This window comes from Chlorocebus sabaeus, chromosome 1 (assembly GCF_047675955.1).
Source record: "Chlorocebus sabaeus isolate Y175 chromosome 1, mChlSab1.0.hap1, whole genome shotgun sequence".
NCBI classification, from domain to species: domain Eukaryota; kingdom Metazoa; phylum Chordata; class Mammalia; order Primates; family Cercopithecidae; genus Chlorocebus; species Chlorocebus sabaeus.
The window spans coordinates 71,221,318-71,244,249 of record NC_132904.1 but is presented as its reverse complement, the minus strand read 5'-3'; the positions used below and the strand labels follow the sequence as shown (position 1 = coordinate 71,244,249).

The 22,932-nt window shown below is 47.2% G+C and overlaps 1 protein-coding gene across 2 annotated transcripts in view; it reads left to right on the top strand.

Moving 5' to 3' along the window:
• The first annotated feature begins 10,550 nt into the window (after nucleotides 1-10,550).
• Nucleotides 10,551-22,932, top strand: part of CHRDL2 (chordin like 2) — a 34,820-nt gene continuing 22,438 nt past the window's right edge. For both annotated transcript variants that reach the window (XM_008020143.3, XM_008020141.3), the window contains exon 1: nucleotides 10,551-11,168. In XM_008020143.3, the coding sequence (XP_008018334.3) occupies nucleotides 11,087-11,168 (82 nt within the window). In that variant the 5' untranslated portion in view covers nucleotides 10,551-11,086. The remainder of the gene's footprint in view (nucleotides 11,169-22,932) is intronic.

Here is a 22,932-nt window from a genome sequence, read left to right as displayed (position 1 = left end):
TGTTTGACACATTCCAGCTGCTGTGGAATGAATCAATGTTATCGCCTTAGTTACACTTTCATGTTTAGTGAGTTTCAAAGTACTCATTGTCAGAAAAAAAAATTCTAATTAACAAACAAGCACATCGATGGGGCAAAATAGTTCTTTAATTTCTTTACATTTTCCCTCCAGATGTCTATAAATCCACTTAGAATTGGCAACTAGTCTAACTCCTCTCTGCACCTCCCTCTCCTCACCTCAGTCTTTCTTCCTCTTTTCCCTGCACTCAGGGCCCCTATTCTTCTTCCTCTAGACTCTGACCCCAAGTTCCAAGCAACCAATTAGTTTCCTCTTTGATTTAGTTGTATTTATTTATTTATTTAAGACGAAGTCTAGCTCTGTCGCCCAGGCTGGAGTGTAGTGGCGTGATCTTGGATCACTGCAACCTCCACCTCCTGAATTCAAGCGATTCTTCTGCCTCAGCCTCCTGAGTAGCTGGAACTACAGGCACGCACCACCATGCCCAGCTAATTTTTTGTATTTTTAGTAGACACAGGGTTTCACCACATTGACCAGGCTGGTCTTGAACTCCTGACCTCGTGATCTGCCCACCTTGGCCTCCCAAAGTGCTGGGATTACAGGCATGAGCCACCGTGCCTGGCTGTTTTTTAAATTTTAATTGACAAATAGAAATTGTATATATTTATAGTGTAGAGTTGTTCTTTTTGTTTTACAAGAGGATAGAGGTGGCTTTAAGAAATCCTTTAGGTTCAAGATATAGAGAATAAGAGGGGAAAGAAATTGGCAAATGCTCTTACCCAGCTGCACTCAGAGTGAAATATCTAAAAGACAAACCTTTCTGTGCTAGTATTGCTCACCTTTTACACTGTAAATCACATTTCTTATTCTCGCAGAGTCTCTGTATTTTCCCATTCTCATCAAAGAAATCCTACTACCTTCACTTTGGTCCAAGTCTCCAATAAGGAGTGGGTCATGGACCTGCCCCAGGAAAAGAATGAGAAGAGTGAAAACCTCTTCTTGTCATAAATAAATAGATGAATAGTTACATTGAGCAGAATGGAGGATTTGCCTCAGAAGAGAGCGCTGTGATGGGAGCAGAAGAAAAAGTCAGAGGAGCTACAAAATAGCCACTCAGAGATTGACTTTGTCTACTTTGGAAAGAAACAGGGGAGAGATGGGTTCAGCCGGAGTCTGAGAACAGAAAGCATGATCTCCCAAGTTCCTTTGTCCTGAAGGAAGACAGGCTTCTATACCAATCTACTAGTGATCAACGAGAAACCTGATGGGTTCTGTTCTAGAATGGTCATCGTCCCAGAGTTCGTTGTTTACTTGGCTCTGTGCTCTGCAATCCCATCCCTGGGAAATGCCTGCAGGCATCTCCTGGGTCTGTGATGTTCCTCAGTTTGACCACCAGGGGGCAAACTGAGCCTACGCAGTCTCCTCCACCCAGTTTCCAAACTCCAGAATCAGAATGTCGAGCTGTAACTGGATTTAGAAATCATCCAAGGCTTCCAATCAAACCTTTTTGTTTCAAGAGAAGAAAACCAAGGTCTAAAGAGGGGAAATAATTTGCCAAAGCCACATAGTGAGTGACTGGTAAAGTAGAAACTAGAAAACAAGTCTTTTGACTTACTACTCCAGTTCTACACATGTTCCACACCAAGCTTTCTCCAGTTTCATATTTAATTCTAGAATACATTGAGTTTTAATGCTGTATCTCTATGAAAAGACTCTCTCCCAATTAGATTGTAAGAACTTGGGGCAAGGGACCATGTTCTGACCAACACTGTACATCTTCTCCTGTAGCACACTGTTCTGCAAGGCAACCTGTATGCCCAATACAAATACGAAGATTTCAACAAATGTTGTTAAACTGCTACGTGGCAAGTCCAATAATGGTTCCTGATAACACAGAGATGAAATATACCACCTCTGCCCTCACGATGCTCCCTATCTAGGAAGGGAAACAGATACACCAACAAACACCTATAATTTAAGACATGAGCATTTAACAGTGGCGTAGAAAAAGCAATATGGAAGCACAGGAGAGGAAGTGACTACATACCTGAATGGGATACAGAATTGGGTCCTAAAAGAAGAATGCGAACTCATCAGAGAAGGGAAATGGGAATTACAATTAGAAGGAATAGCAGAGTAAGCCAACACATGGAGGCATGGAGGCATGTGTTCAGTGAAAATGACTCTGAGTAGCTACACACAGTATAGATAAGAAGTTGGACTGGGGCAGAGGAGGAGGAGTAAAGAAGACTAAAAAGGAAGTCCAAGGTCAGCTGTAAAGTTGCTATTCATTTATTCAGTCATTCAACAAACATTAAATACTCCCACGTGCCATGCAGCGCTGTTATTGAGAATGATGGTGATGGGATGATAATAAAAGTAAGGATAATAATAGTGATGATGAAAATACTAATGTGGGTGAATTCCAAGGGTTTGGGGTCTTGAATCTAGGGTTCACTCCTCACATGAATCAGATAATACAGATAAATATTCCATCCTCCATTTCTTTTTAAAATTCACTTTCTATGTCAATAGCACTCCTGCAAACATAGTGAACATTCCTAAAACTTGCCAGACTTTCCATAAGAAGTGAGGCAAGCACCAACCCCACAAACCGACACAGTACAAGAAGGGTAAGGATCCACTGTATGTCCAGGGAAAGCAGCATTATAACAAGAAGCAGAGTGGCGAGGGTGGGCAGACTAAGCCAATTTTCCAGAAAAAGGTTAAAACCACAAAAAAGACTGTGCTGAGCCTTGAGTGCAATGAGCCCAACTGCAGAGCTAAGAGAAGGCTGACTATTAAGAGAAGCAAGCATTTTATTTTATTTTATTTTATTTTATTTTATTTTTTTTGAGACAGAGTCTCGCTCTGTGGCCCAGGCTGGAGTGCAGTGGCCGGATCTCAGCTCGCTGCAAGCTCCTCCTCCCGGGTTTACGCCATTCTTCCACCTCAGCCTCCCGAGTAGCTGGGACTACAGGCGCCCACCACCACGCCCGGCTAGTTTTTTGTATTTTTTTTTTAGTAGAGACGGGGTTTCACTGTATTAGCCAGGATGGTCTCGATCTCCTGACCTCGTGATCCGCCCGTCTCGGCCTCCCAAAGTGCTGGGATTACAGGCTTGAGCCACCGCGCCCGGCCGAGAAGCAAGCATTTTAAACTGGGGGGAGATAGGAAGAAAAGGGCCAAGTGACCTAGTTCAAAGCTTCATCTTTTTTTTATTGTGAAGACAATAAAATCTTGAAGTTAGGTTTACACACACATACAAAAATCTGTTATGTATTAGGCATTGTTCCAGGAGCTAGGGATATAGCAGTGGTCAAAAATTAAAGTCCACGGCCAGACACAGCATCTCACACCGGTGGTCCCGGTACTTTTGGATGTCAAGACAGAAGGATGGCTTGAGCCCAGGAGTTTGAGACCAGACTGAGCAACATAGTGAGATGCTGTCTTTAAAAAAAAAAAAAAAAGAAAGAAAAAAAAGAAAGAAAAAAAAAGAAAATTAAAGTCTAGGCTGTTGCAGAGCTTTCGTGCTCATGGAGGAGACAGATAATATACAAGTGAAAAAATATGTTTCCGAGAATTATAAGAAAAGGAAAGAAAACAAGGCAATAAGATAGAAAAGTACTCAAAAGCAGGCATCATTACATAGGTTGGACCAGGGAAACATCACTAAAGAAGTGACATTTGAGCTGAATGAAGTGTTATCTGTAGAAAAGGTTGAGGGAAGAGCATTCCAAGCAGGAGAACTAGCAAGGGCAAAACCGCTGAGGAGGAACTGGGCAGCTTGATGTACCCCAGGGACAGAAAGAAGGCCCGTGTACTAGAGCATAGTGAGCACAGGGAGAGTGTTCTGAAGTCAGAGTGTAGACAGGGCCAGAGCATGGGAGGATTGACATATTTGGCAAATGATTTGGATTTCATTCTTATTTATTTATTTATTTAGAGACAGGGCCTTGCTCTGTTGTCCGGGCTGGAATGCAGTTGTGCGATGTTGGCTCACTGCAGCCTCCACCTCCCAGGCTCAATCAGTCCTCCCACCTCAGCCTCCAGAGTAGCTAGGACTACAGGCTTGTGCCACTACACTTGGCTAATTTTTAAATTTTTTGTAGAAATGAGATCTCACGATGTTGGCCAGGCTGGTCACAAATTCCTGGATTCAAATGATCCTCCCACCTAGACCTCCCAAAGTGCTGGGATTATAGGCATGAACCACTGCACCCAGCCTTTGAATTTTATTCTAAGTGCAATGGAAAGGTTTTAAGCAAGGAAGTGACTTCACTAATTTACTTTACTTTTTTTTTTTTTCCAGAGATAGGGTCTCACCCTGTCGTCCAGGCTGGAGTGCAGTGGTACAATCATGGCTCACTGCAGCCTTGACCTCCCAGGCTCAAGCAATTCTCCTGCCTCAGCCTCCCGAGTAGCTGGGACTACAGGTACACACCATCATGGCCAGCTAATTTTTAAGTTTTTTGTAGGGACAGGGTCTCATTTTGTTGCCCAGGCTGGTCTCAAACTCCTGGGCTCAAGCAATCCTCCCACCTCAGCCTCCCAAAGTGTTGGGATTACAGGCATGAGATATGGCACCTGGCCTGATTTGCATTTTTAAAAGATAATTCTGGTGGCTCTTCATTCCCACCTTTGAGTGGATACAGTGCCTGCCACCTTCCGACTACGTGACCCAAGTTGTATGGCACTGTTTTCTGGTGCTCTAACTGCATCCTCACAGACCTATTGAAAGAAGTGTCTGAGAACAAACTGCTTTTCAAAAGTCCACTGAATGTGGAGGAGGTAAGAGAGCAAGGTCCTCTCTCTTTGGTACTTGGTAAGTGAGGATGCCCCAGTAGAGGAGGCCTCTGGCCAGTGGCAGAGCTTACGACTCTAGAAGAATGATGATCCCACTCCATGTCTTCTGCTGAAGACACAATGTCCCCACTCAGTTTTCCTCATGAGGGCTCTCTGACATTAAGGGCTATGTGTTCCCCATTCTGGTTTCCTGATACTTCCTCCTCTTGCTGTGTACAGATTGTCCTGGGAACAGAGGGCTCAATGAGGGAGAAAAAAGACTTGGGAATATTCACATAGCCATATGGAAACCCATGTACATACGGATGAGCCTCACTTTAAGAAGATCCATTCACTCACTCACATAGATACTGATCGAGCACCCACAATGCACCAGGCACTATTTCAGGTGTTGAGGATTCATTCATCCATTCTACAGACATTTTTATTTAGGCCAACTATATGCACAATATCTGGAGAGCCAAATAAATACAAAAATGATAGTAGGTTCTAAATAAATATTTGTTATATAGGTGAGTAACTGACTCAGTTGAGGGGTGGGAGTAGGGTAGGAATTGTTCACAAATAAATACACTTTGAAGGTCCTTTAAATAAGACTTTCCTCCTAATGTAAATAAATTGGACCCAGCTTTATTTATTTATTTATTTGAGATGGAGTCTTGCTCTGTTGCCCAGGCTGGAGTGCAGTGGCACGATCTTGGCTCACTGCAAACTCCGCCACCCAGATTCACGCCATTCTCCTGCCTCAGCCTCCCGAGTAGCTGGGACTACAGGCGCCCGCCACCACACCTGGCTAATTTTTTGTATTTTTAGTAGAGACGGGGTTTCATCGTGTTAGCCAGGATGGTCTCAATCTCCTGACCTCGTGATCTGCCAGCCTCGGCCTCCCAAAGTGCTGGGATTACAGGCGTGAGCCACTGTGCCTGGCGTATTTATTTATTTAAATGATACAGGGTTTCATAATGTTGCCCAGGCTGGTCTCAAAGTGATTCTCCCACATCAGCCTCCAGAGAAGCTGGGACTATAGACATGCCACCACCACTGGCTGAACCCAGCTTTAAAGAGTCTATTTGTTCATTGCTTTTCAGCACCTAATCATGTAAAAGCAGTGTACTAGAGCTGGCTTTTACCAGCTAAGAAGAGCCAGGGGTTAAATTTTTAGAAATGTTGCAAGCTAGTTATTGAACACAATAATTCCTAAAAATTAACATAACATATAATTAAATAAGTTACACTTAAAACAGAGGTAATAAAAACTGAGTCATCACTTCCTAATTACTACTCTCAATGTTCTTGAGGTTATTTACATCTACTATGTCGATAGGGAGGAAATACTGTATAACGTTATCTCACTGTGCCTCTCTTTTCCACTGCACTTTCAGTGATGTCACATTGGTAGCGTGAATTGGCCACAGTATTTATACCACAGACGTTGGCAACTGTAAAAAACAAAACTTTTTATCCCCTGGAGAACCTGTTGTTAAACACTTACCAGCACACCACTGGTGTAGAGTCTCTATTATGTAATCTTCTTGTGGTGAATCTTCTTTTAGAATCTTATGGACAGAATTAAACGGACTAGGCTAAGTCTCTCCTTGACACTGATCCCTATGATCCTTATCGCTATGGTAATTTTACGTAATTAAGCAACCTGCAGAGGAGGAAGTGGCCTTTTAGTCACAAATAGCATGTCACAAGAGGACTGTTTGAAGGAACTAGGATATTATTCAACAAACCTTTATTTAGCAGCAAAGCTGTATGTTGAAGGCTAGGGAAGATATTAAATAGTAGTCTATGTTCTCAAAGAACTCACTATAGAGGAGGTGACACAAAACCTATTGAAAATACAATGTAATAAGTGCTATAACAAAGAAGTGTAGAGGGGAATGGAGCTAACTCAGAGACCAGCAAAGAGGATTCAGAGCCCCTAGAATATAAGCTTCGGTGTCTGTCTTGTTCTCCACTGTGTCCCTAGCACCTAGCACTATGTCTGGCCCAGAATTTGCACTCAATAATTGTTGCATGAGTGAAGGAGTTAGCAATTATCTTAACCCTTGAAAAATAAGTAAGCTTGCCAGACAAATCAAAGTGGGTGCAGAGAGGGCATTCCAGGGCAAAGAAACAGTGTTTGCAGAGGCATGGAGGGCCAAGAGCTTGGCACATTTGAAGAAAATGTTTAATGTGGCATGAGGGGTCCCGGGACCCAGACTGGTAAAGGTGAAGGTATGGAAGAGGGGTTCTCTGCCCCAAATCTCTAGAGAGCTCTCAAAAGACAAAAGGACTTGGCTTGTTCTGCATAGCCCTGGGGACAGAGCGAGGGGCAACGCAGGCAGTCACAGAGAATCAGATTTCAGTTTAATATAAAGAACTTTCTAACAGAGCTGTCCAACAGTGGAATGGGCTGCCTTGGCAGGCAATGAGCAAGCTCGCTATGAAGGAAGCAAGCAGATGCCAGATAAACTCTTGGTGCAACAAATTGCTGTGGGGAAATGCATTTTTTTTTTCTGTCTAGATTTTGGAAGAATTTATTCAGTCTCCTTTTTAAAAGGACATTAAATAATATATGGACAACTCTCTTCAATAGTAATTCTACAGAAGACACAGAGACTTTCTTTCTTTTTTATCTTTTTGAGACAGAGTCTTGCTCTGGAGCGCAGTGGTGTGAACACGGCTCACTGCTGCCTCAACCTCCTGGGCTCAAGCAATCCTCCTGCCTCAGCCTTCAGAGTAGCTACGACTACAGGTGCGTGCCACTATGCCCAGCTAATTTTTTTTTACTTTTTGTGCAGACGAAGTTGGGGGGTCTCACTTTGTTGCCCAGGCTTGTCTTAAACTCCTAGGCTCAAGCAATCCTCCCACCTCAGCCTCCCAAAGTGCTGGGATTACAGGTGTGAGCCACTGCGACCGGCCTGACACAGAAACTTTCAAGTGTTTGTTTCTTATGTCAATCATTGACTAAAGCTGAGGCCAATAGTGGGCTGAAGACTTTTCCAATCACTGAGGTCTTCACTCACTCATGTAGCAATTATTTATTCAGTATCTTTGTGTGTCAAGGACTTTGCTAAATGCTCAAATTACAGGTATAAATTTTAAAAGGCACCTGCACTCACAGTGCAGGGTAAAAATGCAAATAAATACTTACACTCCAAAAGCTACAATTCAAAGTGCAATGGGAAACACAAAGACCAAACATTGACTTTGCCTGGGGGACTCAGGGAAGACCTCAGAGTGGAGGTGACCTTTGGAAAGTTAAATGGGATTCACTAGACGGAGGAAGACAAAGAGTCCAGGCAGAAGGAAAACATGTGAGGGGATATGGAGGTGCGATGACGCATGGTCAGTTTGGGGAGGTAAGCAGTTGGCCAAAGTGTAGGGTAGGTGGCAATGGTAGATCGGAACTAAAATATGCATGGTGTTCAATTCAGTGCTGACAATTTTAGATTTTATTCTATAAATGATAGGAAGTGAATGATAGGTTTTTTGTGGGAAAGTGATGTGATCAGATTTGTCAGTAGAAATGATCAGCATAGTTCTCACGGCAGGTGTGAGGAAAATAGATAGGAGGGATCCAGATTAGCGGGAGGAGACCTGTTAAGAGGCTGTTGGGAAAGTTCAAGTAAGGAATGAAGATGGCCGGGCACGGTGGCTCACGCTTGTAACCCCAGCACTTTGGGAGGCTGAGGCAAGTGGATCACCTGAGGTCAGGAGTTCAAGACCAGCCTGGCCAACGTGGTGAAACCCCATCTCTACTAAAAATACAAAAATTAGCCGGGCATGGTGGTGCATGCCTGTAATCCCAGCTATTCGTGAGGCTGAGGCAGAAGAATCGCTTGAACCTGGAGGCAGAAGTTGCAGTGAGCCAAGATCATGCCATTACACTCCAGCCTGGGCGACAAGAGCAAAACTCCATCTCAAAAAAAAAAAAAAAGAAAAGAAAAAAGAAAAAAGAAAAAAAAGAATGAAGATGGCCTCAACTCTGAGGATAATGGGGATGGACAGGAGGGCTGAGATGGTGGAGGCCTATTTTGAAGTATGATGGGCAGGATGTAGGGGAACCTCATCTTAATCCCCTTATTACATCTAAGACACCAATATATGTGCACAGCACATTTTAAACAAAGATGGAGAAAAGAAAAGATCACTGTCCCAGACCCTTGGGATGAGATTGTTTATGCAATTAAGCAGCAGGGATTTAACTCTGAGCTCCCTGGAAGCAAAGGCAAAAAGGGAAGCATGGTGACATGCATAAGTTTGCATTATCTGTTAAAATAAAGAATACTCAAGGGAAAGGAAGAGACTGGCCAGATTAGATAGAAGTTAAGCCTGAAGGGCGCTGGACAGATCACGTTTGTCCCTGATCCTGAGAGCCCTAGGAAGGGCCAGTTTGGGGATCACTGGTTCCTCCTACTGCTCTCTTTTGTGGGGTGGAGATGTTGGGGGTAATACCCTGAAAGCACAGTGCAATGGGGAGCCCAGCCTTGGCCCAGAAAGATACCTTTACTGCCAGCCAGCCAAGTGTTTAAAGCCGGAAATATGATTCCCTACCAGAGTGGGATATGGCTCAGCATCCCTTCCCACCTCATACTCCTCTGGCACTCTTTGGAGTCTCCAGTAGCTCTTCAAGAGAAGCTGGGCAGAAAGATGAGGTCCAAAGCAAGGATAGATGTATTTACTCAAAGTGGCCCAACAAGTTAGGGATGGAGCCAGGACAACGACTCTGCCCTTTTGATTTCAGAGTCTGTGTGTTTCTGGTCTGGCCAGAGTTGGTTATTCTCTTCTTAGGGTCCTATTAGAGCATGTATTCATTCAACACAAGAGATGGAGCACCAGTTGTGGGCTGGGGGTGTCAGGGCCCTGTCCTCAGGGAACTCTCCTTCTGGTGGGAAAGAAAACTCTTTGACAACCAGCTCTCCCTAAAGATGACTGAAGGTGACCATCACTCCCAGAGAAGTGCAGCCCTCACCGGCAAAGGCAAAGAAGAGATCTTGCCTTGATTCAGGAGTGGGAGTGGGAGCAGAAGAAGACCTCCAGGGGAAAGCACAGGATCCCTGTGGGCCGGCTTTCAACATGAGAATGGCGCATGGGCAGACGGAGTGGGAACAGGGGCAACTGGTATTGTAGGCACCTGGAATTAGGACCCTTTGTGGGGTGGGTGCTTCGATGTTCATTACCTCGTGGGAAGATAGTAGATATCGTGGGAAGATAGTAGATATTTTTAAATCTTAAAATGCCCATTTTAAAGCTAGGGAAACAGACTCTTTGGTGGCGTGCTGAAGACCACAAACTGAATTAAGAACGCTAGTGTTCTCATTCCCTCCATCTGCCGAGTTCCGGGCACGCACCGCCAAGCGCCTTACTCTGAGCCTTCCCGGTACCCGCAGCCCCGACAGCTCAGCATTCCCCACCTGAAAGTTCCACCTGAGGTCTCCCTCGACTCTGCCCTCCTGCATTCTGGGCGTCGCGGAGAGTCAGGGGTTAAACCCTGTGGCCCGGGTGGCCCCTTCCCCCTCCGCAGCCCCCTCGCCTCCACTCGGCGCCGCGCCTGGAGCGTCTGTCCGGGAGACCCGCACGAGAGAGGAGGGGAAAAAGTGGGCCTGTTTCTCGGGTGGCCAATCCACCGAGCCCGCGGTGTCCCAGAGGAGGCGCCAGCGCTAGGCCAGCGCCAGGCCGGGCTGCCTGCTTCCCGCGGCAAAGTACAAATGCGCCCGAGCGCGGCGCCTGGAGCCCTTGGCGAACACAGCCGGCCCGCGCTCAGCCTCCCTCTGCGGCCGCCTCGCTGCCGCCGGGACCGCCGCCCCGCCGGGCCCCAGGACCAGGAGGCCCGACCCCGAGCCCACCGAGCAGGGGGCGCCGGCCGCCTCTAGCCCGCGCGCCCGGAACACCCGCTGGTCCCGCGCGCCTCGCCTGGCGCTGCGCGCTCGGCAGACGCCGGTCCTCTCCCTGCTTTCTCCTCCTCTCCCTCTCACCTTCTCCCTTTCTTTGATCGCTTCTCCCTCCTGCTGGACCTTCCTCCGTCTCTCCATCTCTCCCGCCTTTCCCCGCGTTCTCTTTCCACCTTTCTCTTCTTCCCACCTTAGTCCTCTCTTTCTGCCCTCCTTTCCTGCCCACCGCTGCTTCCTGACCCTTCTCCGACCCCGCTCTAGCAGCAGCCCTCCCGAGATCTGTGGGTTGATCTGTGGCCCCTGTGCCTCAGTGTCCTTTTCGTCTCCCTTCCTCCCGACTCCGCTCCCGCACCAGCGGCCTGACCCTGGGGAAAGGAAGGATGGTTCCCGAGGTGAGGGTCCTCTCCTCCTTGCTGGGACTCGCGCTGCTCTGGTTTCCTCTGGACTCCCACGCTCGAGCCCGTAAGTAGACCGGGAGACTGGGTGGGCAGAGGAGGGATGCGGCCCCTGGAATGTGCGGGACAGCGCCAGGACCCGGACCCCAAGCTCTTCTGACAACCGTCCAGGCAGCACCTGTGCCGGAGGGGTGGAGACTCCGTGAGAACCAGTGTGGGCCGGGGGACCGGAGGAACTCGGCACGACTCAGAACTGAGAGAGGGCTGCTGCCAGGGACCTGAGGAGGGGCACCGAGGGCAGCGGGGGAGAGGGCAGGGCACTGTGCTTTGGGTTGGGGGTGCACTTACTGTTCCTAGGAGGGAGTCGGGCATGTCTGGCTAAAGGTAAGGAGTGTGATGGAGAAGAAAAGGCCTTTTGCCTTTGGAAAGAGTCATTCGGCAGAAATGAGAGGTAATTAGGATAACCTTCCCATTCCTTTCTCTCTTTTGATCCTCGCAACTCTCCAGTGAGGTGGGTATTATCATTCGCACTTTACAGGTGAGAAAACTTAGGCTGAGTAAGGAGGAGGAACTTGCTAAAACTTACAGAGCCAGTAAGCCATCCAAAGCCAGAACTCTAGTTCCAGATCCCATGCTTTATTCCCCGCCGCACAGTGTCTAGAAGGAACCCTGAATTTGCAGAGTGAGACTGGGAGGAGGCAGGGCACAGTGAGATAGACCAGCATCTTCACCATCCCAGCCCCGCTGAATGCCAGCTGCTGAGAGGCCGTCATGGAGAGCACCTCTCTGATCCTGGGTTTCCTAATCTATAAAGCGGAAGTAAAAATCCTAGGAGAGTTGATAGGATTAAATTAGAGAAAACAGGTAAAGCGGCTAGCACAAGACTGGCGCCTGATAGCTTCCCAAAAAAATCAGTTCCCAATTATGCTTTTCCACGTAGATACAGTGTAACATCAAACAGGTTACATCATCAATCTGAGCCTCAGTTTCCTCACTGCCCCCACAATAGGCTGGTGGGCCCCCTCCCCATGCCTGGCCAATCTCTTAGAATATTGTGAGGATGGGAAACCAAACCACATTCTCTTAATCAGAAGAAAGGAGCTTCATTCAAACCCTGAAATACCCATAGGGAATCTGAGGCCAACGAGGGGCAGTGGGTTTCTTCAGGTCATACATGGCACAGCCTGCGATTAAGAACCCATGTTCCCAACTCCTAGTCTGGTGCTCTTTCCTCTCCCCAGCTCAGCTCCTCCATCTATGCCTTTCTTTTGCACGTGACATTCTGAAGCTGGTAGTGCTGGACTTTGTTACAGTCTTGTTTCTACTCATGAGAGCAGGCTGAGTGTCTCTGGCCTGCCAGCAGCATAAGACTCATAGAAGTCTTTCCATTACATAGAACAAGTAATGGAATTAGCTCAGTGTTGGATTCAAGTCCTGGCTGTGCCCCTTATAGCTGTGTGACTTTTGGTAAGTCATAACTTCTCTGAGCCTCAATTTCCTCATCTGTCTAAGAGAGATACTTACTAATCCAGAACTTGAAAGGTTCTCAGAAGGATTAAAGGAGGTAATAAAGTGCCCAGCACAATGCTGTGTACTCAATAAATATCTCTTCCTCGAACCCTGAGTGTTTCCTCCTAACACCTGCCTTCTATTTCTTAAAAGAGACTTTGCACAGGATACCCTCCATGCCTGCCTCCCATCCACTTCACACCTTGTTCTTAGTCCATGCAATTTTTTCTCCAGATATCATTGCCCTTGATGCATCTTAGAAAGATGTCCTAGAACCAGACTCTTATCCTACCCACACCCCGCTTCTTTGCTTCCTATATCTTGTCAGCCTTTCATGGCCTTGCCTAGGTCATACCTCTTCAAGCAAACTCTCCGTGGTGACTTGATCCAGTCTGATCTCCCTCCTCTGTGCCTCCCTGGCCTTCAGCTCTGTACCTCTCAGCAGGTCCTGCCAGTATTCCATCTCCCTACAGCTTTGTAAATACAGAGCTCCAGACATGTGAGAAAAAGACTTGGAGCCAACTCATTAGGGTGAGGTGGACTGGCACTCATTGGGGAATGTTAAGATTACTGGATGTTAGAACTGGTGAAACTGTCAAAAACCATCTGCTTCTACCCATCGATGTACCTATACTTAGAGTTAAATTAAAGCCCAGAAAGGAAGAATGACTTGCCCAAGGTCATACAGCAAATTTATTAAAGAAAAGAACAAAAGCCAGGCACAGTGGTACACACCTGTAGTTCCAGTCACCAGCTACTTGGCAGACTGAGAGGGAGAGGAATCCTTGAGCTCAGGAGTTCAAGGCCAGCCTGGGGAACACAGTGAGACCTCATCTCTTAAAAAAAAAAAAAAAAACAGAACAGACCTGGATCCTGGACCCTGATTTGTCACTTATTGGCTGTGTGAGTTGGGACATACCACTTCTTTATCTGAGCCTCATTTTGTTTAGTGCTGACAACCTATGAATCTAGAAAGGATCCTATAGTCATTTGCCATGAGGCTATTTGAAGGTCTCTTACAAAGGTCCTCATCTTAGTTTCAGTGAGATCTCAAGCCTGTTGTGGGTCAGAAATCTGGTGATGTCTTAGGTGCTTTCAGAAACAGTGCTAACAGATGGAAATTTTCAAGTCTGTGTGGTATCAGGCTCCTGAGGTGCCGGAGCCCTGAATAATGCCAAGGGCCTGTGAACACAGGTAACAATTTGCTCCTCAGGCTATTCAAACAAAACTTATTCTCTCTTTGGTTCTATTTCCAGCCATAGATTGAGCCCTAATCCCAATACAGACTGTTTCAATTCCAGCCACAAGCCAAGCCCTAATCCTCCAACCTTGGCCACAGGTTGAACACCAATTCCACCCCTATACAAGACGCCTTACCCAGGCTGGGTCCCTGACCCGGCTACTGACCAGTACTGGTCCCAGCCCCAGGCTGAGCCACAGACATGGGTGATGCTGGTCACTCTAGACAATCAGCCCTTTGTGGATGAGTGTCCACCAGAGGTCTACTATCTTCTTACCTCCCTCTGCAGTGCTTTCTGCCCTAGTCCTCTCAGCTCCTCTCTTTGTTTCACTTCCCTAGTTGTCCCTTGTAGGTGTCTAGTATGTTCTGCTTTCTCTTCCCTCCCTCCATCCAATCCTGCTTTAAGGAGAGAGTCAGTTACCAAGTAAAAACATGGGGCTGGGCGCAGTGGCTCACACCTATAATCTCAGCACTTAAGGCCGAGGTGGATGGATTACTTGAGCTCAGGAGTTTGAGACCAGCCTGAGAAACATATCAAGACCCTATCTCTAGAAAAAATAAAGAAATTATCCTGGCATGGTGGCACATACCTGTGGTCCCAGCTATTTGGGAGACTGAGGTGGAAGCATTGCTTGAGCCCAGAAGATCGGGGCTGCAGGGAGCGGTGATTGTACCACTACACTCCAACCTGGGTGTCACAGTGAGACCCTGCTCAGAAAAAAAAAAACACATCTTTTTTCTTCAAGGGTTTTGTGTATTGTGGGAATCCAAGCTTTCATTCCCAGGTGATGGATTCCAGGCCCTAGACTAGACGCAGGCATGGGACAGGAAGGGAGCTCCCATGGTAGGATGTGATGCAGAGGGCAAACCTGGAATCAGAAAGTCAGGGATCCAGCCCTAGCTGTGCCATCAATTCCAACTGTGACCCTGGACAGGTTGCCTTTCTCTGCCTCTCAGTTTTCCCCCCTGTAAAGTAAGATGGTTGGACTCTAGTGAATGATTATTGAGGACAATTCTAGTTTTAACACCTCGTGATTCGAAGTCTCCAAAACCCTAAGAGATGGTTGCGTTGATTCCGAGTCCACTCTGGCCTTTGGAATAGGGATGTGGGAGGGTAGTACTCCTGCCCTGCCAGGGAGGAGTGGACAGGCAGACCCTCAAACACCAGAAAAAAGTGCCTGGATGGCCTGTGGCAGTGGAGGTAGTGGGAGACCGACCAGAGAGGACTCTGCTTTTCTGTTCAGCTTAGCTGCATCCCCATCTACCTGTTCAGGTCTGCATGAGGCAGTGGGGAGCACCTAAGTGAAGGCCTGAAGTCCGGCTCCAGGCTGACCTCTCTGGATCTGACTGGGCCGTTCTGCACCTCTCCCTCCCACCAGCAGAGGTCTCTGCCTCACTCACTGGCGTGCAGGCTGCTGAGCCTGAGCCCGGCAACAGCTGCGCAGTTGCTCCAGCTGTTGCACCTGTTCCAGGACTGGCCTCTCAAGTTCCCCCGGCCGCCAACCATGGTGCCCGGCTCTGGGAGAGGGACCTTGAATCCTTCATATTCTCAAAGAAAAGGACTGGCATGACAGTGGTGCCCCTGGAAAGTATAGTACAGAGATCATTTCAGGCGTCCCCCTACCTCTGTCCAGGACCCCATCTTCATTCTTGTACTCAGGAGTTCTTTTTTGTATCTCGTCAGAAGACTTCTGTTTACAAGTTAAAGCCATTTCTTCTAGTCCTGCCTAGTAGGGGATGGGTGTCTCTGTAAGCATTCTCTCCACATCTGACGACTGGCATTGAAGTTTGTGCTGGAGTGAATCAAGCTTAGGCAAGGCCCGATCTCTCTCTGGGACTCAATTTCCCAGAAAGGAAACAGGGGACTAGATGCCTCTGAGTCCCTAGCTTTCTACGATTCTATGAATCTAAGCATATATGTCCAAGGCAAAAGAGAATGTGAACAGTCCCCACCCTGCTTCCTGTCCTTTAAGAGGTAACAGAGCTGCCTTTCCTGGTTTGACAGTTCTCTCCCTAGAGGCCCTTCTATGCTCCTGTATGTCTGTCATGTGCCAGAGGAAAAAGTCAGGTTCAGAGAAATGCGGTTCCTTTCCCCAGGTTGCACAGCTCAGCCCCTGAGGAGCTGAGGCTTTTCTTCTGGTTTCCTTAAGAGGCCTCTCCCATCGGGTGCCAGAGCCCAGAGCAGGGCTTATGTCTCAGAGGGGAGCAAGTTTGTTTGTGTGAAGAGGGGATTATAAATAAATAAAGAAAGTATGGCTGTGTGGGTGTGAGGGAAGAGATGTAAACGTTCTACATTCCTGGGCAGGCTGGCTCACTCAGGTTTCCTGAGTTCTTGCAGGCTGGGGACAGGCCAGCCACAATTCCAGACCTCTCTCCTCTCACCCCGGCCCCTCCTGATGCCCTTTCCATGGTCTTGTCCAGCCTCCTCTCCAGCCCAGAAGCTTCTTTCTAGTTGTCTTTTCTGCTTCCTATTGGGGAAGAATTCTCAACCGCACTAACCCCTCCTAACTGACCCCATAAAAGACCTTTTATCACAGCATGAGAGTTTCAAGCCAGACTGTGGGATGAACTTGGAACTTGGATGGAGACAGTTTGGAAATTTTGACTTATGTGTGAAGATCATGGAATCACTCATCCCCTTAGCTGCTCTGGGCTCCTGACCTTTTTGTACATGTTGTCATTTGGTTTGGCCAGTGGTTTGAGCATTCAGATGGCAGGGGGCTGGAAAGTGGGGGTTGTCAGAAGCTAATTTCTGTTAGGTGGCAAGGTAAAAGTGCTGAAAGGGAATTGGCCCTCTTCCCATATAATGAACTACTCCTTTTGTTAAAGAAAGAGGCTTCCAGGGCCAGGCGCGGTGGCTCAAGCATGTAATCCCAGCACTTTGAGAGGCTGTGGTGGGTGGATCATGAGGTCAAGAGATTGAGATCATCCTGGCCAACATGGTGAAACTCTTGTCTCTACTAAAAATACAAAAATTAGCTGGGCGTGGTGGCTCGCACCTGTAGTCTCGGCTACTTGGGAGGCTGAGGCAGTAGAATAGCTTGAACCTGGGAGGCGGAGATTGCAGTGAGGCGAGATTGTGCCACTGTACTCCAGCCTGGTGACAGAGCAAAAAAAAAAAGAAAGAAAAAAAAAAGAATGAAAGAGGCTTCCAGGATTAAGGACCATCAATTGGCTCCTCTTCCAGAATCTCTCCCTCTTTGTTAACTCTATTCTTTCATCATTGATTTCGTTCATCAGGCACCAACTCTATCTATGTAAGCTCTGCATTGAGCACAAAACTTAATGAGATCTGGTCCTGGCTCTCAAGAAGGTCACAGTTTAGTCAGGAAGCAAAGCTTACTTAAGAAGTACCTCTAATCCATTTGTGATGAGCATTATAATGAGGGCTGAACTCAGTTCTGCAGGAAAGGCCAGTGGCTGGAAGTTTGGGGCCGCTTCACAAAAAGGGTAGCATCTAAGCTGGCTTTTGAAGAACGGCAAGGAGTTGGTCAAACATTGAAGATGGAGAATCCCATTCCAGGTGGAGGAAACAGCATGTTTGAAGGCACAGTAGGAGGAGGCCTGGGGGCTGGTGGAAGAGTGAGGAATTTAGCAAGAGGAGATGAGGCTGAAAACAGGACCACCACAAAAAGTTTTGCTGGAAAAGCAGGCAGGAGCCAGCTCATGATAGGCTTGGGATGACACAGTGACATTTAGAATCTGTCTGGTAAACATTGCTGTCCAGAATTCAGATTAGATCAACTGAGTCCAGTCACTTTAAGTCTGTTGAGACAGGTAAAGAGATTTAACTGTGGCCTATCCAAGTGGACACTTCCTGTGGGAAAGGGAGCTAGTGTCTAGCACTCTGTATATGCCAAAGAGAAGCCTCCATGTCCTTCATAAACCACATCCACTCCCACCTCTGTGCCTTTGCATCTAGTACCTACTGCCTAAGAAGTCCTTCCCCTCCTGCATCTTGTTAATTTCTCCAAGATCCAACTCAGGCATGTTCCTAGAAAAGCCTCGCCTGAAGACCCTATGCTCACACCATCATAGCGTTTGTCAGACTGAATGTATTGTATCTCTATGTCTCCTTCACTAGGCTGTGAGCTCCTTCAGGAGGTGACTTTGTTTTATTTAAGTCATGTATCAGGCCCATGGATGTGTATAATATTTGACATACAAAAAGTTCAATAAATAAATGATAATGGGAAGTAATATTACTGTAGCAGTCCCCCTGTATTCATGGTTTCAATTTCTGAGGTCTCAGTTACCTATGATTAACCTTGGTCCAAAATATTACATTGGAAATTCCAGAAATAAAGAATTCATACGTTTTAAGTTGCACATCATTCTGAGTGGCATAGTGAATTCTGTTGCCATCGCTCTGTGTCCCATCCAGAACGTAAATCATCCCTTTTCCAGCGTGTCCACACTGTAGATACTCCCCACCTGTTAATCACTCAGTAGCTGTCTCAGTGATCAGATCAACTGTTGAAGTATTGCAGGGCTTGTGTTCAAGGAATCCTTATTTTACTTCATAATGGCGCCAAAGCATGAGTAGCAATGCCAGCAATTTGGATATGCCAAAGAGAAGCCATAAAGTGCTTTCTTTAAGTAAAAAGGTAGAAGTTCTCAATTAATAAGGAAAGGAAAAAAATGATATAGTGAGTTTGCTAAGATCTACAGTAAGGGTGAATCTTCTATCTGTGAAATTGTAAAGAAGGCAAAAGAAATCTATGCGTGGTCTATCTAGGGTTCAGTACAAACTGTGTTTTCAGGCATCCACTGGGGGTCTTGGAAAGTATCACCAAGGATGAGGGGGGACTACTGTATTACTAATGATAATAATGTTTACTGCCTGTTATGCCAAGTGCCCCACACTCACATATGTGTTCAGTCCCGAAACCTCAATCCTGTCCTTGACGGCTCCTTTGCCCTCTCCACCTATATCCTATCCAGTCGGTCCCAAAGCCTGCCCATTGTACCTCCTAAGTGTTTCTCAAATCTGTACTTTTGCCCATCAGCACAACTTCCATCTTGGTACAGGTCCAGCATGATCTCAAAGCAGGATGACTGCAACAGCCCCTCCGTGGTCTCTCTGCCTCCAGTCTTGCCCTCCAATTAGTTCTCCATTCCTGTGAGCACAGTGATGATTCTAAAATGCAAATCTGATCATGGGACTCCCCAGTTTAAAGCTTTTCCATGGCTTTCCTTTGCCTCCTGGGCTCTCAAAGCCCTCCATAAGCCTCTGCTTCTCTTTCCAGACTGGTCTCTTGCCTCTCATGTCTGCCTTCCCATTCTCCTCCAACTTCTGAGCCACTTTCATCTCTGTATCCCCGCCCAAAGTCTGTAGGCATGAGGCGAGTTGAGGCAGACTGATCTGGCTTGTGGGTGGGGCTAGAAGAATGCAGGAGGCCACCAGAATCAGGGTTGGTGCAATTGTAAATGAGACCAGGGAGATTTGGCCTTAGTGTGTGCTATGATGTTCGTCCCCTAATAGGTGCCTGGGGATGACCACAGAGAGTTCTGGGAGTCAAAGAAACACCACAGGAAACAAACTATTAAGGGATTAAGAAAGTCTGGGGTCAGTGCCCAGATCTGGTTTTTTTTAAAACCTATTTAGTTGAGCACATAATATATGTCAGGCACTAGGTGTATTACATATATTATCTAACTTAATTCTACAGTAATTCTGAGAGGTAAAGATTGTTACTAGTTCCATTTAATAGATGTGGAAACAGAGGCCCCCAATGGTTAGGTAACTTGTCTAAATTCAGGCTGCAAATAAAAGCCAAATCCACAATTTGAACCCCTGCCGATCTGACTCCAAAAGGTCCCTGAGAAAAGGCATGCTTGGTCTCTGAGATGGGGAGGGATGCATGGGGACAGGTGGGATGAGACGTGGTGGTGGGGAGGGAGAGGAATCAGGGCAGGTCCAAGGCCAGGGTAGGGGTGCAAACGCCACAGAGGACCAAAGGGAGTGTATGGGAAGGGAGTGAGATGTGAGACAAACTTTACCTCCTTCACACTCAGGTGACACTCCTGTGTCACTCAGGACTGGCCCTACTGGTTCCCTGAACTTCATCCTAACCGACTTTGGAGGTTCTGAGAGCCTAGGATGTATGAGACCATCAACACATCCAAGAATCATAGAATCTTGCAATGATCAAATCTTAGAACCACAACATTGGACAATTCTAGAAGCTTTGTATTCTAAGGAAATATAGGTTCTTAGAAACATGGAATTCTCAAAATCCTGAATCTTAGAATCCTAGAATTTTGGAGTCTTCAAATGTTGAAATCATGGATTCATAAACTATGCAGAAAATCTTTCAAGATCATAGCTTACCCCCTTCTCTTATTTTGCAGATGGGAAACTGAGGCTCAGAGAAAGGAGGATGAGTCTCTGAATGTCACACAGTGAAGTTGTGGCTTAAAGAACTAAAACTGTTTCCATCGGCCATGTTCAAGGGTTGGGGCTAGTGCCAGCACTGCAGAAACTGAGGCGGCCTGTCGCCGCCTGGCAGTTCTTCCTCCTGCTTGGTTTTGGCATGGCCGTGGGCACTCATCTCACTTGAGAGAGCTCCAGGCCATGCCACCCTTCCTTGTGCCTGTCACCTTCTAGGGTATGGTGGGGTGGGGATTGTGGCCACTGGAGGCCTCCTGCCAGGCCCCCCACATTCTCAGCCTCTGCCAGGTCTATCAGTGGGGGGAAGGGGCCTCCTGCCTGGGCATTGGCTGAGACGCTTTCTGTCTTCATGCTCTGAGCAGGCGGTGAGGTGAAGGGGGTGCCAACTGGCACAGAGGCCTGGGCTCCAGGGCCACCCCAAGGAAGGTAAGACAGGGTTTCTTCAGCAACAGGCTGAGACCTAAGGTGGTGGCAGTGTTGCAATCGCCCCCTCCCTGGTGGGAGGAGGGGACTGAGGAAGAAAGACATTATTCACTCCTTGGAGAGTTGGGTTGGCTCTGACCAGCACCCCAGCTGGGCCCGTGTCCCACCCTCTCTGCCAGTGGAGGCTGAGAGATAAACACAGCTCATTTGATACGGGCCAGCCGGGCCTTGCTGGCTTGCTGGGAATGTGAGCTCCACTTTGGGGAGCTGGGAAGGGAATGGCGAGGGAACTAAGTCATGTGTTCCTACTCTCAGCGACCCTCAAAGCACAGACTGAAGGCATCATGACAGCAGTCTCAAATCTTTGTTCTAGGAGGCCCAAGAGGGCAGAGTAGGAGCAATGTGAGGAACCAGAGAGAGGCCAACTCCAGCTCCTTACAAAGAAAACCTTCTAATGGTTAGGAATGGCCCATGAGCTCCTGTTCCCTGAAGGCGTGTGTCAGGCAGAGGCTGCACGCCAGCCCAGCCCCCAGTGCTGAGAGGGAATTCCTGCACTGAATGTGAGCTCTCCGCTCACCCCACCGAACTCATTACTGCTTTCAAGGCTCTGCAATTCTGTTTCAAAGTCTAAGAGAATGTGATTTAGGAAGTGTGAGAACCCATGTTTCCAAGATGCTTGACTCTGGAAAATGAGGAGGAGGCATGAGAGGCAACTTCTCCATTTTAGACCAACAGGGGACTAAAAGAATAAGCTAGGGAGTTGGGGATGGTGGCCGGTGGGGCAGAGAGAGAAGGCAGTTGAGCCTTTAGGCCCTGGAATTGGGTAAAAAGCCATAGGAGATGAGGTGAAGAGAAAGGAGCTCTGCTTTGGAGTTAGGAGTCCTGGGTTGAAATCCTAGCGGAGGACTTTAGGCAAGTGGCATAGTCTCTGTGAGCCTTCTCATAATTGTGGTAACAGTCACAAAGCCACTGCAAGACGGATACTGTCATCTATTCCGGAAGATGACAATGTCCATTTTGCAGTGGCTTTGTGATTGTTACCACAATTATCATAATAATAGCATTCAACTAAGGGTCAGAAACCGGACTGGGTAAGCACTTTACAAGCGTTATCTAATTTAATGGTCAAAACAACCATGTTAATGAGATAACTAACTTCTGTAAGGAGTTCGGCAAAGAGAAGATAGTCAATAAATGTTGGTTCCCTTCTCCATATTTCAATCTCATTTAATTCAACAAACCTTTACTGGCACTTAGCTTGTGCTGGGCCTCCCAGTTCCTCCTGAAAAGAGCTCAGGCAATGGAATGTTTTTCCCTGCTGGCGTGAAGATCACCAGGTACCTGTGTAGAGGAGGGTTGGCGAGGATAGGGTGGGAGGCAGAGGGGCAGGGCACAAGGCTGCAGTGCTGGGCTGGGAGGTCTAACCCAGGGCTGGGGATAGGTGGGTAGGATGTGGGAGCAGGAGTGGATCAATAGGTTACGAGAGGTGAGAGAGGCAGAGGTTTCAGGAATGCAGGATTGTGGGAGAGAGAGCCAACCCATGGAACAAATGATTTTAGTAATTCTTAGAAGCATTCATCCAGATATTGACAACTGATGTACGATTGCAAAAAAGTCCATTGATGTGCCAATCACAAATCACAGTAGTAGCAATGACCATTTTTAAAGATACTTGAAAGTCAGTTTCCTACAACCTTTCCATCATGGCTCACCAAAATACAAGGACATAGAAAAGTGTGAAAGCAAGAAAGCTCCCAGCACCATGGCCTTGGGCCCCATCCCTGCCAACCCTCCTCTACACAGGTGCCTGGTGATTGTCACACCAGGAGGGCTTTGTTCAAAACGTAGGCTACAGGACCCAGAGAATATGTGTACACGTGTGTGTGTGTGTGTGTGTGTGTGTGTGTGTATAGGGGAGCGGGATGAGAGAGGAAAGAAGGGTGGGAAGGGAGGGAAGGGTGTAGTGATGTACTAAATAAGTCAAATGGGACAAATAAAAAGGAAACAAGCGTGACTGTGAGGGCAGAGGAACGTGGGACTGAGTCAGGAGACTGATGCTGTCATCCCTGCCCGGTGACTGACTTGCTGTGTGGCCCTGAGGTGTAACTTACCCTCTCTGGGCCTCATTCATCTAATCATAATAATTAATGTTACCATGATATAAATCTGTACAGCATTTCACTGCTTGATTCCCTAACTGACCTGTGAGATAAGCATTAAGGTTCAGAGACAGTGGCATGCCCAGTGTCACACAGTAAGTGTGTG